The sequence below is a fragment of the Daldinia decipiens genome (genome assembly GCF_022478715.1).
Source record: "Daldinia decipiens strain CBS 113046 unplaced genomic scaffold F4813scaffold_11, whole genome shotgun sequence".
Taxonomy (NCBI): Eukaryota; Fungi; Ascomycota; class Sordariomycetes; order Xylariales; family Hypoxylaceae; genus Daldinia; species Daldinia decipiens.
In genome coordinates, this window is record NW_026054554.1 from 397552 (window position 1) to 417450 (window position 19899).

The 19899-nt window shown below is 45.5% G+C and overlaps 6 protein-coding genes across 6 annotated transcripts; 2 read left to right on the forward strand and 4 right to left on the reverse strand.

The window, feature by feature from the left end:
• The first annotated feature begins 1940 nt into the window (after positions 1 to 1940).
• On the forward strand, positions 1941 to 4414 carry F4813DRAFT_355142 (FAD-binding domain-containing protein). The gene is made up of 3 exons (XM_049242836.1): positions 1941 to 2844; positions 2912 to 3419; positions 3483 to 4414. Exons 1-3 carry the CDS (start codon positions 2391 to 2393, stop codon positions 3964 to 3966), a joined length of 1446 nt encoding a protein of 481 aa, XP_049100893.1. The 5' UTR covers positions 1941 to 2390; the 3' UTR covers positions 3967 to 4414.
• A 241-nt stretch (positions 4415 to 4655) lies between these two features.
• Positions 4656 to 5984, reverse strand: F4813DRAFT_355145 (uncharacterized protein). Its single transcript, XM_049242837.1, has one exon. The coding sequence runs from the start codon at positions 5392 to 5394 to the stop codon at positions 4948 to 4950; it is 447 nt and encodes a 148-aa protein (XP_049100894.1). The 5' UTR covers positions 5395 to 5984; the 3' UTR covers positions 4656 to 4947.
• A 185-nt stretch (positions 5985 to 6169) lies between these two features.
• On the forward strand, positions 6170 to 7715 carry F4813DRAFT_355147 (Der1-like family-domain-containing protein). The gene is made up of 3 exons (XM_049242838.1): positions 6170 to 6524; positions 6584 to 6860; positions 7209 to 7715. The coding sequence occupies exons 1-3, from the start codon at positions 6478 to 6480 to the stop codon at positions 7638 to 7640; spliced, it is 756 nt and encodes a 251-aa protein (XP_049100895.1). The 5' UTR covers positions 6170 to 6477; the 3' UTR covers positions 7641 to 7715.
• Positions 7716 to 7723: 8 nt separating this feature from the next.
• On the reverse strand, positions 7724 to 9984 carry F4813DRAFT_33717 (uncharacterized protein). The gene is made up of 3 exons (XM_049241208.1): positions 9508 to 9984; positions 9186 to 9437; positions 7724 to 9128 (listed from the first exon to the last, which is right to left on the reverse strand). The coding sequence occupies exons 1-3, from the start codon at positions 9788 to 9790 to the stop codon at positions 8044 to 8046; spliced, it is 1620 nt and encodes a 539-aa protein (XP_049100896.1). The 5' UTR covers positions 9791 to 9984; the 3' UTR covers positions 7724 to 8043.
• A 3233-nt stretch (positions 9985 to 13217) lies between these two features.
• Positions 13218 to 14181, reverse strand: F4813DRAFT_395324 (uncharacterized protein; the record flags this gene model as incomplete). The annotated part of the gene is made up of 3 exons (XM_049247689.1): positions 13218 to 13323; positions 13389 to 13599; positions 13656 to 14181. The coding sequence occupies 3 exons, from the start codon at positions 14179 to 14181 to the stop codon at positions 13218 to 13220; spliced, it is 843 nt and encodes a 280-aa protein (XP_049100897.1).
• A 1087-nt stretch (positions 14182 to 15268) lies between these two features.
• Positions 15269 to 19117, reverse strand: F4813DRAFT_395357 (carbon-nitrogen hydrolase). Its single transcript, XM_049247690.1, has 4 exons — positions 18304 to 19117; positions 17907 to 18239; positions 17839 to 17851; positions 15269 to 17788 (listed from the first exon to the last, which is right to left on the reverse strand). The coding sequence occupies exons 1-4, from the start codon at positions 18437 to 18439 to the stop codon at positions 15472 to 15474; spliced, it is 2799 nt and encodes a 932-aa protein (XP_049100898.1). The 5' UTR covers positions 18440 to 19117; the 3' UTR covers positions 15269 to 15471.
• Positions 19118 to 19899: the final 782 nt, after the last annotated feature.

The following is a 19899-nucleotide window of genomic DNA, read 5'->3' on the forward strand; positions in this document are numbered from 1 at the left end:
TGCATAGGTAGCTAACTAAACTTGGTCACCCAACTTTGTATTGCTTCAAATGTAGGTGTTGTGAGCGATCTTTTGCTGAATATAGGCGACTATACCCTGGCTATGAGTAAGTATTGGTGTTTATCGCGGGTTGTAGAAGGAAAAGAGAAAATTTTGATCTTGTCGGCGAAAAATCCAATAGAGATCTGAATGGCCTCGTTACTGTAGTGCCGGAAGCTCGTGAGGAATTCGCAACTGCCTACGGAAACGGCGACTGCCTAAATCAAAAGCAAGTACCTGCTATTGCCTACAACCACCACCACTACGACCTAGACTATAGCAAAAGGAGTACCTAGCCATACAAACAATAGGCTAAGTTAGTACTTTAGGTACCTAAGTTAACTTGAGGATAAGTACCCACCTAGGGTAGGTACCTAATTAGAGAACCTAGATCTACAGTAGTTAGGTAGAGAAGCTCGTGAACGAAATATTCGTGAAGGCAGTGCTGCATAGCAACGCGGTGAAAGTCAGAACGCGGGGTATACATTAGGTAGATACCTCCTAAGGTACCGGCAATGCCACCAGCAGTATGCTTTGTAGTAATGTATTACAGGCAGTAGAATACCTTCTAAGAAAGAGAGGAAAATCACCTCAGAGAGACACTAAGTACAAGCTCGAATAACTGTATGATTTCTACGATATAGATAGATACCTAGGTACCTACCTATGTAAAACAAGAGAAGATAATGGTGAATTAAGCAACTATATATTATTTAATATATTTTGCTAGGTATTCACAATTTCTAACTTATATATCTTCGGGTAAATAATTCAGACATGTCTAATATATGACTACTGTATTTCTCTTAACCCTTGGTAAGATAATATAACAATAATCTCAACTAGATAACATAGGGGTAGGAGCTCTGGCAAGACAAGAACAACTTTTTCAGTTAACTATTGATATGATAGAAATCAGTATACTACCTCTTTCCATACTTCGATACTAGACCTAGTTAGTTATAATAAGTTTGTAGCTTAATATAATACGCACATTTGACGCATGTTTATACTTGGGCAGATCTGGTCGCCCTAAATCCCTTCACAATCTACCATCTACCTGTCTTGCTCTCGGCGTTATCCCCCCTCATCTTAACACCATCTTCCCCCTCTAGTACGAGAACTTCAATTGTATTGAAGTGTCTACTTCTTTATCTTGTAGATTGCTGGTGCCCTTTAGAATAGGGGTAGTGGCACCTGTGATTATTTGTGCAAATGTCTGCCACATGTTCCAGAGCTCTGACTTGTCCGTAAACAAGGAGAATAATATAGTAACGATGGTCATAATGCACAAAAAATAGTAAACGGCGACAATGGTTATAGCAGATGGCAATATTATATTCCTTCTAAAGGGCTGCCAAGAAATACAGCACAAAAAGTATCGCTAATGAGCCGGCTAGTATGGTTAGGATGTTAAACACACTAAACCATTCCCACTAGCCTTTACGTGCGGAGTCGTATCGCACGACTTGAATATCACGGCAGTCATCCGGACGCTTACGCTAACTATGTCTATAAGGGGCACAGCATCTTGGGTACTGCTCTTGCCACAATGGCTTATTAGTTAATATGAGGGGGATATCAGAAGAAGTCTTCTCAGTTACGGGTATACAGCTATTGAAGTGCTCAATACGATATTGACAACTCCTTACCGGCCTGTAAGCCTTCTAAGCCGTTGACCCGCAATCCCTATGTGCTGAAGGAGTCTGAGGATGATACTATCTGGGTACGTTAGGTAGTAATGATGCTATACTATGATTGGCTTAGTTTTACTAAGCTATACCAGGTTAAGGCGTGGCACAATGACTTCTGATTGGTACATTTTTACGCTGATTTATCTGACTGACTACCTCTTAAGCTGCTAAGAAAGCCGGTGATGCATCATACCCGGTTACCAAGAGCTCCAGACTCGGATTACTTTACATACCTAGGAACCTAACGAAGGAAATCCAGGGAGCTAACTTGTTCTGTTCAGGGACCATATTCTTCAAGACACTGGATAACTTCGGATTTTTCTAGCTAATGTAGACCATCACAGGGATAAAAACTATTTATAGAGTTTACGACTAGCTTTTTGTTACTTTTTCTCTCTTGACTTGATTCAAATCCCTGTGGATACCTTACATACAGCATCAAGTTGAGCTTAGAAGATGGATTTACGCCTTGGCAGGCATAGATGTGCCGAAAAGCCCCGCCCACTCATTCTTCCCTTCTACCTCCAGGATAACATCATTCCCTTATTTCTTGGATGCCTATAAAAGGATGGACAGCTACTTAGTAAATAAATAAACAGGCGATAAGACTTAGAGAAATGACATGTAATATCTAGTATCATTACACTACCAGTCAGAATGGATTCATCGCGGGCTATCGACGCGTTAAGGCAGGCTATCCCAGACGGTCAATTCTCTCTTCGGGGTACGGCAGAGTACGAAAACTTGAACTCTTCGTATCTTTCTCAGCTAGAAAGCGATCTTAAGCCAGCTTGCATATTTCAACCCCGATCTAAACAAGATGTTGTTGCGTTCGTGAGGACAATTCAGCATTTTGCCTCGAAAGGAGACACCAAATTTGCTGTTCGTGGGGGAGGCCAACAACCAGCGCCTAGCTGTGCTAATATCCAAGGTGGCATCACCGTTGACCTAGGCCTTCTTACAGGGATAGAGATCAAGATGGACGAAGGCCTAGTGCAAATTGGGGCTGGTGAGCGCTGGGGCGCCGTCTACGATAAGCTTGACGGCAAGGGCCTTGGCGTCGCTGGTGGTCGAGCTAATAACTGTGGAATTGGTGGGCTTGCGCTCCAAGGTAAGAGACATCTATGAATTTGATATATAACTATCCCTATCCCAGAGCCAGAGCTGAATATTGATAGGCGGCCTTTCATTCTTCTCTTCCCGCGAAGGATTTATATCCGACAATGTTGTCAACTATGAGATTGTATTGGCTTCAGGGGAAATCATCAATGCCAGTGCCAAGCAATATTCCGACTTGTGGAAAGCTTTGCGAGGTGGTGGTAACAACTTTGGTATTGTTACACGTTACGATTTCAGGACTTTTCCCCAGGGACCTATTTGGGGCGGTAACATATTTTACTTTCTCCCAGGAATCCCTGGCCAGATCGAAAAATTGGCAAAGGAGCTCAACCAACCAACTCCCTCCCATGAAACCCATATCATGGTCAGTATCGGATATTCAGGAGCCCTTAGCAAAGAAGCAGTAGGCCTTAATACAGTTTACTACACCCAAGGTGTAGAAAATCCGCCAGAACTTGAGGCATTCACATCGGTACAACCGCGGATTGATCAATTCAGCTCCATGAGGATGTTGACACTAAAGGAAGCTGCCACTGATCAAGCTGCAGGTGTCTCAATAGGAACACGGTTAGTTCGGTCACCCCCCATTCATTACTCATTATATATTTTCCAAGGCTCATCGTGAAATAGGTGTGTATACATGAACATCACCGTAAAAAGTGATGCTGCTACCTTGATAACCGCTTCCCAAATATACAAGAAAGCACTCGAACCCATTAAGCTAGTAGAAGGCTTAAGGTGTTCTTTCACCCTCCAACCATATCCCGTCTCGCTACTAGAGAAATCAGCTCAGCATGGGGGTAATTCCCTGGGTCTGAATGCCGCCGACGGACCCCTCGTATCAGTTTTACTACTTTCTTATTGGCAAAATGCGGAGGATGATACGAGGGTTTTAGAGATGATGAAAGGCGCGCTCGAAAAGATGAAAGCAGAAGCATCCAACAAAGGCAAATTGGTACCTTACGTATATATGAATTATGCATTCGTCGACCAGGACCCCATTGGATCTTACGGTGAATACAATAAGGGGTATCTTGTTGAGGTCAGCAACAAGTACGACCCGGAAGGTCTTTTCCAAAGAGGGTGCCCGGGGGGTTTTAAACTGCATCATTAAAGAGAAGAAGGGTCCTATGCCCATAGTATATGAGTAGATAGGCCCCAATAACGAAGAAGATATAGACTCCTCTGTCAGGATTCTAGATGAGACATCTAGAACAAAGGACATATTCAGTTTGTATAGACACAAACTCTATGGTGTTCTCCGTAGAGCCGCGAACGTCGGACACGTGACCCGACATTTTTACCCCTTTTCGAGAGAATACGTTGATCAAGGGTAGAGGGATTCGAAGATATCTTGTTCTTTTTCCAGAGGATAACATAGAGCAGTGTTACTAGAGAAAGAAGAAGATTTATAATAATCGCACGACGCTGTAAGCGCAAACAGAAGAACGATGGATAAAACAAGTTAGACCTAACCTAGGGATATATATATCCGGTACCCCACCTGTAAAGGATTGAAGCGTAATCTCAACCTATCATAATCCATGTTGTTTGAACGAGAAGATACGACCAAATTGAGAAGAAAAGTGAGACTAACAACATGAAGCAGCTGTGTCTTACATAAATGTCCTCAAGAATATTGACCATGGTATAATCCTACTACGGATTTCACCTTCAAATTTGCTTTTGAATCTTACGAATTGACTTTTCACCAGACCTTCCTATTCATACTAATACTCCATGAGTGGACATTCTGTTTGATCTAAAGAGTATATAGGAACTCATGAGATCTACATGAAAATTCCCAGTGTAAGCTTTAACAGAAAACATCAAGTAGGCAATGTATCATCTGCAGGTCTAGCATGCAGATTATTTCGCTATCATAACATACCTATCGTACATAGATATCACTAATGCATTTCCCCTTTTTCTACCCCCTTTCCAAACACAAGACGCTTTATCATTTATCATTCTTGACATATCAAGCGCGTTCCGAGCAAGGTATCCATTTTGACGAGACAGAATGGTCGTCGTAGCAGATTAATACAACCGTAACAGAGCATACTAGGGCTGGTTCCGAGGTACCCATTAGATATTACTCCTGCAATGTCGGGACTGGCCGTGTGAAGGTAGTGCTTGGAAGCGGAACTTCGCCAGCCCTCCACGCGAATTCCGTCTTATTTGGGACGACCCTGTTATCGGCAACCTCCCATCTCTCGAGTCCATAGAATGCGTTCGCGCGTTCGTGGATGTCTGCGATGCATAGTATAACCGAACGGTCGGGTGCCCAACTCAGAGTAAGTGTGTGAAGGGGATCTGGCTGACAGATCTGGTCGACGAAGAGAGTAGTCAAGCTAGGAGTCCCTGTCATGTTGAGGGAACACTGGACCGTCTCTCCCGACTCGTGTTTGTGCGTGAAGAAGTTATATTGACAGCTTTTAAGGTCGCATGTGATAGTGCTGTTGTAGAGCGTCCAGGTATCTAAAGGCTGGACATCCTGCCCAAGAACGGCGACAGCGAAAGCTATGATAAAGAAACGCATCTTGATTATGGAGGGTTTACTTGACCAGGACACATAAAACGATCGAATGAATGCGTTGGAAAGTCGATCTACTGTTATGTTTATATTCCTGAAAGCTCAGAGTTTCTTGATAAACATAAAAAATGTTTCTCCGGATGGCGAGGACCCTTTTTGAGGAAAGTCTATTACTGAACTTGCTAACTTATCAGGTAACTTTAAATATGACTTAGGTACTTTATTATACATCACTTATGTAGGTAGGTTAGGAGGTAGGTAGTTAATATACCACTAATAGGGGCAGTTTGCTTTGACCGTCAAAATATTAAATTAAGTTTGGTAGAAACTCGGGTAATGATCTGACGTGTCTATTGGAAGTTCCGTAAGTTCTGTAAGTTTGACAGGTCCTTCTTAGAAATTCTTGTTATGCGAACGGTCGTATCTGGAACCTCTACAGAGTTATAACGGATGATTGCATAAGTGGTCAGATTTTACTATTAGTGATAGTTATCGGAAATAGACTTTATCTTCAGCATCAAGCAGTGCTTACAATGAGAAACAACACTAGGTAAATGCAATAAGTTGTTCTAAGCCAATTAAACTCAACGCTTTTCTCCTAGCTCTTCGCAGGCTTCAATAAGAGAACTACATAAAAGGACACTACGGGTTACATAAGGTCCCCAATGCTAGCCGTATCACGTGCCTCTACGTACTGGATAAGTGGGTCTCAGAGGCTAGACTGAGGCTTACATAAGGTACATATCTACCTAAATATTTTTTTCTCGCTCAAATTTGACACGCAACAGAAAATCCTCTTTCTTTCACCTTCTATTCCTGTCGTTCCTCTCCCGACCGAGGTAGATTTCCAATTGGCCAACCATGCAAACGGCAGCGCTGTCTGCCTCCCCGTGTGCCGTGCCACCATCTTCGTCATTGCCACCCTGAGGCTCTTGTAGTCGTGTTGAAAGCATACGTGTCTTTGCTGCTTTCTATTTCTTCACTGCAATAGGAGCTGCAAAACATCTCTATTCTTGCCAACATTTCGTAACCATTTTCATACCTGGAGCAGTTGACTGAATACCTACCTATTCTTAAAACACCGCAATCATGGCGGACATGGTTAGTGTCTACATGAGCACCCCTCCGATCGCCAGGTTAGTCGCATTCTCGCCTCTGCTTTGAAACCCTCACAAACCTAACAGTCTCTTAATAGGACGATCGCGACGGCGGTGTTCCTCTGTTCTGTAGGAGTCTACACAGGCATGCTAAATGCCGAGCCCTTCATCTTCCACTATTCGCGGCTCATCAAGTTCCCACCCGCTCTATATCTTATCGTAACGAGTTTCCTTTTGACGGGAGCAGGGTTGGGTGTGTTGTTTGATACCTACTTCGTTTTCACATATCTGAGCCAGCTCGAGACGGGTAACTCGAAGTTCTCGAAGAAGGAGGACATGATATGGTATCTCCTTTTCATCGCTAGCATTATACTGGTAGGTCATATCTCTGTACTGTCCGTAACCCATCACCTGTTAAGAGATGGATCGTCTCTTTCACCAAACACCTCACATATCTGCCCGCATAGTGGATTTCCTCTACAGCTATGACGGTTCCTGGAGATGAGGAAGATCACCCCTGCACTGTGGCTGGCCCGTCATTCGCATACCTCATTTAGGGTCAGTCCGGAGTGTGGGCATGGTGGGATGTCTAATTGGATGACTCGAGCAATGTCTTCGGACACATTTGCTCGGGTGGTTTGTAGCGCCCTACATACTTAGCCTTAGTTCCTACAATCTTGACATTGCTTCGAGACAGGAGCAGCTTGCTAACTAGTGCATTAGCCTTTGAATGCGCTCTTCACGGGTGGCTTCATGTTACTACAAGCGCTACTTATCGCATTGTGCTACACAGCGACACAGGATCAGCGAGGGATGAACGCACACTTCTACGTTATCACTATTCCCGCGCAGCTTATGCCTTATTGCCTTTTGCTCGTACAGCTTCTTTTCCCGAACGGCTGGGAGAATTTGAAGATTGGATTGACTGGTCTAGTCGCCGCTCATCTCCACGACTTTCTCACTCGCATATACCCCGAGTTTGGACATGGTCCAAATCTAATTCCCACGCCGCGGTTCATTTCATGGATCATGAGTACGCCTAGGGTCCATAATACTGTTTACGGACAGGCGGTTGCCCCCCCTACTGGTAGAGGAAGGACAGGTCCTCTGCCAGATTCGTGGCGGAGTCAGGGGCCTGGACGACGTCTGGGTTAGATGCGCCGAATTTAATAGACTAGGAGTAGTTTGTCCATAGGAATGAGTCAATATAAAGTAATAACTTAATTGCAGTCTTATTACTGGATTTTTATTTCCTTTCATTTGTCTTATAATATGACTATCTGTCTATGTACAATATTCCACGCCATCTGAGGTCGGATTACCAGCACGATGGGCAACTTGTTACGTCGAGTAACTGTAAGATGGCTTCTGTATGCGCCATGTAATTATATGCATCGTCTCCCGTTCGTTTCCCATTCAATGAATGCTATGCCATTCCAGTTTTTTAATACCTCGTCCTAAGCGAAGCATCCGGAACGCCATCCCTAATATTACCAAAAGTCCCTCGGGTATCTATGCAGATATATACACCCATACATAAATCGTACATAATACGGGTTTAACCGTAGAAAGAGCTATTCCCCGTCCTTACTTTCAGATCCTCTCCTAGCCGCGGTGGCGGTGCGACTTGCTGCTCAAGGATATCCGTGGAGGATGTAATATACAGCCCGCGATCTTGAAACCGCCGCTCGTGGATTGTCAACGGCTTTGATATCAGCGCATCACTTCCAGGCTGATTTTCGTGTGCGTCGACCGGTGTCGCGTCCTGTATAGCGATCACCGGCGGAGAATACTTCTTTGGTATCCTAATATGCGGTACCGTGGGCATGGACAGCGACGGAACCTTATTGTGGCGAGCTGGGGGAGGGGGGAGTGGGACTTGAACCACGGGTTGGGGATTCTTTAAGAGCCTCGTCGTTGCAGAATCCGCTGGAGAGGGTGATCGGTTCGAGGATCGAGATGGGGGGTGCGATGACGGTGGTGGTGGGAGATGTATCGAAACAACGTCTTCGACCGCGTTCAGATATTGCTGCATGACGTAAGAGTCTGGTGCGTGATACTTCACAGTTGCCGGAGGCGCTGGGGAAGCTGTTCTGGAAGGACCCCGACTCGTGTTTCCGGGAATGTAGGCAGGGTGAGTAGGAAGCTGTCGTGGATCTAAGTTGTAGTTTGCCCGCCGTGCCGCCATCTCCTTCTCAAGGAGGTCGTAGTAATTAGCATTGTTTGTGTATGCTCTCTGGGCCTTGAGCTCGTAGTCGCTTATCATTGATACCGGGGGTTTTCCATCATAGGATGTATAGGCTCCTTTGCTCGGCGCTGAGGTGGAGCCATTTCCTCCTCGGGGATCATAATCCGAATCCATGGCATCGCGTTCCCGGGCCTTCTTTTCGCGGCGATGGTGAACTACAAAAAGTCCCAGGCTGCCAAGAAATAGTAGTGCGCCTCCGATAGCGATACCCACTATGGCACCAGTGGTCATCGATGTCGGATTTGAGTCAGTCTTCGACGTATCAGTGTTACCACTGTCATCAGTAGGCGGCGCAGTGATTTTGATTGGAACATCAGAGAACAGTGTTCCGGAGATCCCAATTAAGCTACCCGGCGCAGGAGTCTGTTCGCAACCAGCTTGTAGAGCAATGAGAACTATTATCCATTAGTCAGTCTCATTTTCCAATACCCGTATATTAATGTAGATCGTACAGTTAGCCAAGTAGGCTTGGTTATCACTTGCTTGGAAGCATTGGTAGCATGCCTCAACGGATTCACTCTTGAAAGCACCATCTCCCGCTGTGCAATATCCGAATTCTGACGCATTGTTCGGGTTTGATATGCCATATTTTAGCGATTGGGCCAGAGGGGCACACCCATAATCAATATCGCACGGGGACGAGATGGCCTTTGGGGCATTTGGAGAACCAAAAACGCATACATCAACAGCATATCGCAAGTTGTCTTTCAAAGCTCATGTCAGTCACTATGGTCATATACAGAAGAGCATAGTTTAGGTAGGTAGTAATCTCACATAGGAACCAAGAGACGTCACTCTCGGAGCCGCTAACAGCCTTGCTATCCTTTAGGCAGCTGAGACAGTTTTCGAATTTTATACCACTTGACGAGGAACTATAATCGCTATCGAGACAAGTGATGTCTGACGAGTTCGTTGACGATGCTGCCGGGTTTTGTGCATTGCCATCTTGTTGATCTAAGCACACTGCAGCACACGGTGACCCTGGCGTAACTTGGAGAGAGTTGGCAGAACCGAATAGCAGAAGTAGCACACAAAGGTTCAGGACTGAAGAGACCATTTTGACGGATATGACGATCTGTAGTCGAAGAAATCTAGGGTAGGCGGAGAGATGAGGATGTTACGAGGACGGGAGTTCTATAGGGGTGAAGAACGCATGGCAAACCTCCGAGCACCACGATCCACTTCTGTAGACAAGATCCTCTCCGAAGTTCAACAGTTCAACAGTAACAGGCTCTGCTAGTGGATAACAATATCCGTAAAGAGTATGAGGCTCAAAGCCCGCCGTGTTGGGGGGTCTCCATCTCATATATGACCGTCTACTTCAGCCCACCCCGCATCCCATCGCGAGGCAAGCGGCTGCGCGGAGATGACGGAGGTCGAACATGCTGTTAGCTCGCAGGTAATTTTACACTTGTGCTAAGTAAAGAGTGCGCCTAGAAGCTTGTCTATGTCCGTTTGTGGAGAATGTTTCTGATAATAGGACTGGGTCTTCTTTGGCCAGAAAAAACAACCATAGACGATCCAATGAAACGACAACAATATCCCAGCCAACGGGACTGGGCGGGCAAGTTAAGACGAAAGCTTGAGAGCGGCCAATATGCCGGCCAAGGAGTCCACTTGGGCAGGTCTTCGCAAGCCTCTGAGCAATGACAAGGCCCGGGGATAGACAGGCGACAAAACATGCAACCAATAACAACAGAGCGGGAAGAGGTAGAAGCGCGAAATGTAAACCAAGTCGAATCGTTGGTATTGATTGGCCAGGTGCCTACGGGGGAGGTTGGGGCTGACCCAAGAAGAGACAAGGGTATAAGGAATGATAGGCTGTCATGCAACGATGACAGGCAGATCCAGCGGGTCTGGTAAAGCGGGTCTAGTAAACGCCGGCCAGAGAAGCGGCCGGCCGGGGTCCTCAGCTGTAATGACCTGTTTAAGACATTTTGTTAACGCTCATGAGCACGAGGCCGCGGGATAGCGGGTAGAGCGAGTAGAAAAGGGAAGCTCAAGTTAGATTACCACTTGGGGCCATGGCTCCATTAGATTCATGAGCCATAGCCATATTCTTCAAACCTAGGTAATAATTGAAATGAAATGAATTTAGGATAGAAACAGGTACCTAGGTTAAGAAATTCGAGAAGATGAAAGCCTTGATGTAAATCCGGCAAGGCTTGTCGACCTCGCTGCCTCATCGCGTTTAATCGGCTCCTTTATTTATTTTGTTAGTGCAAGATTTAGTGTAAATGTAGGACGGCCACGAATAGAATCTAAACGCGTATAAATGATGTACTATGTAAAGTGATAACGGCTGCATTGCAGATGCAAGAAGCACCACTTTTTTTCAATTACGCTTATGTACGCTTACGCTTACGATAGAATTGCAGGTGCATTCTGACCCGGCATTACCTCTTCTAAGATACGCCGAAGCTCCACTAATATTCGGCGCGGGATCCAGTTTTTCCGGAATATCTGATCTCACGTCCGCTACGCGACTTCAACAACCATATTTACACCTTTAAATTAACGGGATTGGATATCTGTTATCAAAATCGAGATTGTGTGTTCCATTTATAAGCTATGGTCTAATAGGTCTAATAGTAACCGTTACTCAACGGAGCGAATATCGAAACACAAAGTATATAACTATCATCAGAGTCGATCGCTACCTTTTTACGCTATGTTGGCGAGTAAATATCGGCATTCAACGCCCTCCCAATTCATCGACACTTATCCGAGTACATAGTAGGGATCATCGTGTGCATATAGATTCTGCCTGACATCAATATCCCAATACCCTGCTATCGGGTAAATAGTAGAGCCATTGCTTCGGCGCTTAAACCTGAAGCTCCGCAAAGGATTGCGCGCGGGAACTAACCCAAAAAGATGGCCTAATCGCGCTTAATTAATATGAAGGAGTTAACTTCTCGCGCAAATGATATCAATACATCCCTGTTGCCTTTATTGTCTGCCAGACTAGGTACTTAAAAGCCACTGGACCCGGGGAGTCGCATACGTTGGTCGTACATGTAGATTGCCGGATGTAAATCGATCGTAGCCATCTAAATTCCAGAATACTCTTACTTATAAAGTATAAATTAACTCTATGCTGTACGAAATTTTATACTAAAGATTGGATATCGAGAGTCATTTATCTACCTCGCGTGCTATCTCTTTTGATACAACAGAATGAAATCCTTCTACTGCACTTATTTAGCTTCTTCTACTACGCCGCACGGTTGCTGCTCTACCGATCGGAAAGACCTATGTGAAATTCCTTATGCGGCCAAATATATACCATAGCGGGGTAGGGGGGGTACGTAGAACTGTCTTATATTTAAGAACCGTTCCCTATAATTCATTCAAACTATAACAGCTACCCCGTTCCCTATCGTAAAAATAATTTTCAAAAAGAAAACGGTTCTCTAATAAAAAACGTTCCTTAAAAAATAGGTCCGAAAAATGCTAAAAAAGCTAAAAATTTTAAAAATTTTAAAAACGTAGTTCTTAAACTTAAAACTCCCGCATTAGCCCCATAATAAGGTTTAAAATTTTAACAGTTAAATTAATAGAACAAAATAGCCAATCTTATTAAATTATTTCGAAAATTTAATTGTTTTTAAGCCTTATAACCTTTACTCTAATAATATCATTTTATTAAAAAAAAAATTTTAAAAAAAAATTTAACGAGAATAATTCCTAAAAAAAAAACGGTTCTTTTAAAAAGAACAATTTTATACGTATCAAACGGCGGTAGTAAATTTTTAAAACCCGAGCTCCATTATTCTTAGATTTCAGCCAATAAAAGGCCGGAAATCAAGGGAACGTTCTTTAATAAGGAACCGTTCCCCATAAAGAACCGTTCTCTGAAACCCCCCATTTCCGCTATGGTATCTACACTGACTTATACTTATGGCGTCCCAACCTGCGTGGTTAGCCGTTAAATACAAAACTACTCGAGCGATGCACTTGATATATCGAGCCCCTTAGTCTGCATATGATAATGTGGGAGGCCAATCCTTGTTATGCCACGTCAATGTAGATTCGAAGTAGTCAATCCGTTATCAGAAGTCTTAGAGCGAAATGGGCTTACACTACTGCACTATCATATGGAGTTGGCTAGCTCAAGCATCTGTGTCCCAGCCTTGCCATTTATGATGGTCTGTAAAATGTAAACAGCTTACCTGGTGATACAATCATAAAACAAGAATATTGTCAAAGAGTGAATGTGAGAGTGGTTTGGCTGAAACCGTTTACTAAGATAATACGCAGAGTATACTATACCTAGCCTCAGGGGCAAGACCTGAAATACTGGATCGTAGGCAAAATTTGTGTGTAATTAAGCGCAGAGAAACTAGCATATTCGGTATCTGTCAATCTTTACATCTTAACGTCTCTAAAATCGTAAAGTCCCTGCTATGGCTGTCCTCAATCACTAACCCTCCTACTTTGTCATCTGTTAGTTGAAGCCATGCAGTAGGATTTACCTGAGCTCAACCACAATTGCAGGGCAGCACCTGACTTGGCCCAGCTGTGCCTAGTGCCTCATGCGAATTAATGTCGTTATATCCAAAGAACGCATTGCTATCCCTGCTCGGCCTGTTCACAACATCAATTATCAGCTAAATAGTTCTTCCGGGTATGTGAGATGTAGGCTGACTTACGGGACGAGTGTCATCACACCTGCATCTTGGGCAGGTAGATATCCCCAATGGACCGTCCAGTCGTTATCAATACATTTAGCATTTGAGAATCCCCACGTCTTAGGATCCACATCTTCAGGGGCTTGTAACCTGAGCTGGCAAACCACTCCGTTAGGGGAACCGTCCAGGATGAGCATGTCTATAAGGATACGATGTTCTGATGGGATTACAGCTGGACATGATATCAGCATCCCATTTGCTAAAGTGCAGTATAGAATTGTAACCAACCCCGATACATATTTTTAACAGTCCACGCGGTAATGTTATCTCGCGCTGATCGGGGTCTCTCAAGAAGGCTTCGAGTACGAGGTGATCCGGGGGTCTTCGGTGGGTAAGCAGCAATGATTTGCTCGGGAATATGTGCGCCATTGTTCAGCGCCTTGTCGTCGAACCCGAAATATGCCTCGACATTTTCCTCTAAATCAAGTAGAACCATGACTATGAATCCTTCCGGGGCATGTCCGCCGTTAACGCTATACCTCTCAGTTCCATTGCAGGCTACACCAGAGAAAGTGGCAGTGTCGCAATCATGTCCATTATCCGCATGTACTGTGAACCGGCAGAGCATAGGAGCGCTGTTCGATGGTGCTTCGGACTGAGAGAGCAGGAACTTCCAGTCGCAAGTTTCGTTACCAGCAGAGCGAGTTCGGGCGGCGTTGGAAAGGGTCCAGTTACCAACCGGCTGCGGATGCTTCTGTCCGTGGGTTAGAAGCGCGAAGAGTTGGCAAAGTAATGGAACTACGAATTTCCGCATTTTGAGATGAGGTTTCGATGGTATCAGAGGTTTACCTTAGAAAGAGAAGTAAAACAGTCAATTCAAGATGAACTGTCCATATTCATAGGCAGTTACTATCCTCGAGATCTATGCCTACATAGGTATTTATACAGCTTCCTTAGATGACGCTGTATTGTCCTCCTCGAAGCGGGACTACGTAAAATGAGACATCCCACAGATCTGACAGCCAATGCAGACACCCGCAATCCTAGACCATAATCGCGTCGGGATAATAGACAGGCAGTTTGACGATCGCAATTCCTTTTCCTTTTCCTTTTCTCGCGAAGCCAGCTTCCACGTAAGTATCCTCTAGCCTCCCGACGTGATATTAGGATTACTCCGTACGATCAATCACCATTGACCACTTTGGAACTGGAGATGGTAGCCTAGGAAAGCCACGCGTCTAGTCGCATTGGTAACGGTCAACGCAAGGCGTCCTAGTTAGAAAGGTTAGAGATAAAGCAAAAACGCGGTTTCAGCCTCTGACGATCTAATCAGTACGAAACGTCATAGCTTTCTGTATATTAGTTTGATTGTTGTTAGTTGACTTGTCGTGTCGTGTAAGCTGGGAGGCCTGTACCATACAAATGGAGCCAATATCATATTATCGTGTGACAACCATCCGTGTAGTAGCTCTTGGTAACATGGATAACGATGTAATAGCGCTAGGATTACGACTACAAGCTACTTGACTCGAATACTTCGGGTTCACAACAGATTCGGACGTTGCTTACCTACATACGCCGGGAAATTTGTTTGTCGTTGCACGAGAAGAGCAAAGATCCTGTTCGGGAACCGTCTTGCTTTGCAACATGTCTGAGGCAAACACCAGATATGCGCTCTACTACTCCCAGAGCTTTCCATATGGGAGAATCCTAATAAAATAGCAAATGTTAATTGCGAAATTACCTTTGTATCGTGTTTAAAAGAGTCATATAGCTTGACTATATTTAAAACGCGAACCGCGAACGGCCAAGATGCATATGGCACTTAAATTAATCTATTTTGTTAGAATTTCCCTTGAAATGTGAGGACATTGCCAACTTTTCACTTTACACAGTCAAAGTCCGGTAATCAGCCCTCAATGAGACTTGCTATTGCTATGTCTACCTAACGTAAGTATCTACATGTTTTGGTATAACTTGAATTCAGAGCCCGAATCGAAAGAATGTCCGTCCTTAACCAAACCAACTCCTCGCTTAATATAGTGACACATTTTCCAGGTGCATCAAACCATTCCCGAGCTCATTACACGTTAAAGTGCCACTACTACCAGACAGCACTCTTCGGCCTAACTTTATCTATCGCCTCTTGTCCGATGTGCTTCGCGATCTTCAGAGGCTGGGCGAAAGGAGCGGATCGAGGCGTGTTAGGTGTAGCATGATTCTCATCCATCTTAAAAACCATGGCTTTTGGTGTCTTTGGATCAAACAAGAACCAGGGTGCGGTAAGTGATCCTTCTGCGCTGGCAAGAGTCTCGCTAGAAGATGCGTAAAAGTTTGAGTGTACCTCAAGTTCGTTGTCGAGAGGCTGAACTGAGGTTTCAGTTGCACTTTTAATCTTCAATGATCCACTTGACTCGGGGGTAACTCGTGACGAATCAAAACTCTCCCCGTTAGAATCTTTGGAGTACAGGTTGGATTCTTGTCCTGGAGTGCCAATGTGGTTATGTCTGTCCCCATGAATTGCGCAGCTTGGTGAGCGTCGCACAATGATCTCTTCCACAATCTCATCATCATCCTCACTGTCCATGTCCCCCTGAACAGACCACTCTGGAGAGCCACCTCTCCTGCTGATATCTGCATGATCGGAGGCTCCAGTAAAACCCTTCGGTATTCGCTGCCGCCCACGGCTGATGGCGCGAGGTTGCCAAGAATTTTCTACAGCCCCTTGGACTGGTGGACCTTGGGTCTTGTAACTGTTACTGCGTGACCGGGGGGCCTGAGATGTAGGACGATATGTCGATTCGACATTGCTCATGCGTGTGTCTGGACGGAATATGGCAGAAGGCCCTCTAGCCGCGGAGCTATTAAGTACGCTAGGGCTCGCACCGATTAGGACTGAAGCTTCTGCGGCGTCGAAGTATTGTTGTTCTACAGGGTCGTCCACGAGAATGGGGTTAGTAGGCCGACTTCGACTTGCATTTCGTGATTTCGGCGAAGAGGGGCGATCTGGATAAGGCGAAGATGTATCGGCTCTCTGCCCAACAGAAGACTCCGGGTATTGAGCAAGTGTGCTCGAATCTGGCCTCTGGCCAAGCGCTGAGTTCGGGCGTTCAGGTTTTCTCGATCGGCTAGTAATACGCGATTTAGGTGGTGAGGGCTTTCTGCCTTCCACGTCTACTTCTGCGGCTCTGGACTTATTTTCAGTAATCGACTTTGGAGACCTTGATGAGTGTTCTGATATAGGTGGCCCGTCGTGTAGTTCCATCGAACTCCACAGACGCGAGTCAGAAGGAGCCCAAAAGGACCTGGCTGGAAATTGCGGGCTCAAATCGTCAAAAGCTGTGGTCGGAGTTAAGATTGTATTCTGCTGTTCCATTGGGACATGACTTTGTCCCGAATTAGGATGGGGTGTGGGAATATGCGGGCGCCTATGAGCATCCTTCGGGATAGAAAGCTTAGGCCGGACGGCCAAGGGAGTCGGGCTTGGTGCCGTTGGAGTCGGAATCGAATCATTTGCTGACTTAGTAGGTGGGATGTGTATCCGAGGGGATGCTGTCTTGACTTTCTTAGACGATAAACGATGGGAGGCTAAACCCTTAGAATCAAGGGTCTTCTTAGAAGCTCGAGTGCGACTTGAAGCTTTCGACTTCCTTGATGTACCCGAACGGCCTGAACCGATTGAGCCTTGCATAGATTTCGTACTTCTATCACTTCCAGCTCTGGAACCACGGCCTAAGGGTACGTAATCGTATTCTTTGGTGGCTCCACCGGGTGATATCGATTCATAGTTAGCGAGTGTAGACTCACTCAATGGTGAAATAGGCTGAGCGAGCGTCTTAGACATCCTGGCCGAGTCGGTGTTCTTCGGTGTCTGGGTCGTTGGAGTGTTCGTAGAACCATTTCCTCCCGTTGATCTAGGCTGTTCCGACCTCCTTGAAGGGTCCTCCTTGTCAGGTCTAGCTGATGCATTGGACGAACCGCCTTTTGACTCATCATCGGTCGAAGTAACCGCTGATGCGTTGTCATCAGGCCGATATACCAACTTGGCATATGGGGCAGCATCTGTATCCACAACCAGAAGCTCTTTCTCTCCCCTACCAAGGATCCCATAAACACTGACCTCGCCATCTTTTATTCCAATCACGGCGCTGGTCCCGGCGTAAACCGCGTCATCCTCGATACCACAGCGATTTGCAAAAACTACGATGATTTCCTCTTCGCTTTCTGCTCTGATAAGCGGCTCTAATCTGGTTACCCAATAGGTTAATGTGTCCAAATCCGGGTCATTGGGCATGCGCGAGAACATTCGACCATCCTCCCTTGTGAGCCAGGCCATCGTAAGGATGACGAGATTTGATCCCATCTCTAGGACATGAAATGCGAATTCGAAAGCGTGGAAAGGAGCCTCAAACTTATATGGACTAAAGGAAAAGTCAGTAGGGTTAACTATATGTTCATTTATATCGCTCACTTAATATCCATGCCTAGACAAATTGTTAGCTAGAAAAAATACCAAGATTCATAGTGAAGGCTACACACAGATGCCTAGGGAGGTGTTTCTGTTTCCAAGACCCGGGATAGTTCCTTGCCAGAACCCTTCCCCGCCTTCCAGAGCCCATGTCTCGTCCGTATAATACAGGAAACTCTTTCTATAATTGCCGATTGTTTCTCCCTCGCCGTTGACGACGATGGCCGAGTTGTAGTACTCGGGTCCGGTGGGCCATTTCGCCTTTACATCACAACTCTCTGGGTATCCGACTATCGTAACGCAATTGTATTTGAGTGCGACCGTTCTCGCCCAGAGCGCAGTTACGCCAGAACCTTGAGGCTCGAGGAAAGGGCTGATTTGTTGAAGCGACTTGAAGTTATAACCTTGATGGAGTGAGTCAGCGTTATGATTTGAATACACTCAAACGCACTTTAGGTACGGCTATACCTGAAAAAGCTAACTCTGGTAGACAAAGCAGGTCGAGGTTCTCGGGATTCGCTTTACTCAAGACTGCGTCGGCGCGGTTGAGGTTATTATTAACGTCCCCGAGCTTCGGGGCGAATTGCAGACACCCTATCCTCATTTTCCACCCACCGTCTCATAGAAACCTAAGACGCGGCCGTATTGACGATTTCTAGGAATATGACGGAGAAGAAGAGGAGAAGAGGAGTGCTAAGGTTTAATTTTGTACCCAGGTAGCTATGGATATTAGGAAGAGGCCGGAATCGGTAGTTCTAGGTCCGATACGACTTGTCGCTTTAAGTAGAACGTAAAAGGTGATTTGACCTAATGTTCTCGTCCGTCTTGTAGTGGCGTACAGATATCGTATCGCACCCAACGGTCGCACGACTCGAGATCCCGCGAGTGAAAGCAGAAGTTCGGGATATGGTAAAAGGAATACCAGATTGAATGATAAGGAAAGCGCAAGAGTGGAGAGGCTGATCAATGCGGATGTATAACACCATATTCACTAGCATATATTATGGAGGGTAGGGTGGGCTTGAGCTTGGGCTTGGGTGTTAATTATAGCTGGGGTCAAATCGTGATGCTACGTCTATCACCTACGAGGCCTACGAGATAGCACGTTTAAGACAAGGGGTGATCGGACAATAAACCGAAGAAAAGGAGACTGGTTAGGAATAGTATGCGTGTATCCGGACGAGGGTCTAGCCACACAGCCAACAGTACTGCGAATATAAGCGCTTCATGGGTTATTGACTGACCTTCTTAGCTTCGCGGCCTTGCTGAATCTGTACTGAGCAGTTCAATCAGGAGAAATAAAGATTTAAAAGTAAAGCAAGGCTAACCATCATTAGTTTTGCTCCAACACTTCAAGGTTGGATTCTTGCGCAACCTCACTTCGTTCGTGACTCGACGAGTACCTAACGTATGGTATGGACTACAAAAACAACGGCAACTTACCGTACTTGGTTGGTGGGTGGCCCGGATGACCATGAATCACCTAGGTTAGGTTAATTGACTTGGGACAATCATTATGAACCACCGGTGAAGCTTCAATGGTGGTGTAGTAGTAAATAATCGGCTTTAAGGGTGTGGCTGGACGATAATCAATGATCCGCTGCAGAACATCTCTAACCTAGCTGTGGTGTAACTCAAAACGTCGTTGGGGCGGGAAAGGCTGCTGAAGAATCCCAGAGGCACGGATAGGCCAGTAGACTGCCAGAAAAGTCTCCAGAGCCCACCAACAGTCTGCCGATGAACCCCTGCCAACCTCGAAAGCGCTAAATACGCCCCCGTGAGTGGGTGAGATTGAGAAGGTAGTGCTCCGCATGCGATCTTCCAGAGTGATGGGATCCGACGAGGGGCCAGGCGTATGTATGGGTAGGTCGATATTGCGTATGTACATAGTACATACATAGACGCCAGAGAAAACATGTTCTTCTCCACACGTGTCACTATCGAAGTATGGTGAGGATACCTGACTACCTAGGTAACCTAGGTAGGTAGGTATGTATGAAAAGGATACATAGTGGGCTGAGCCCCTGCAGAAATGTGACGTACCTAGCTTAGTGCTGTTGACAG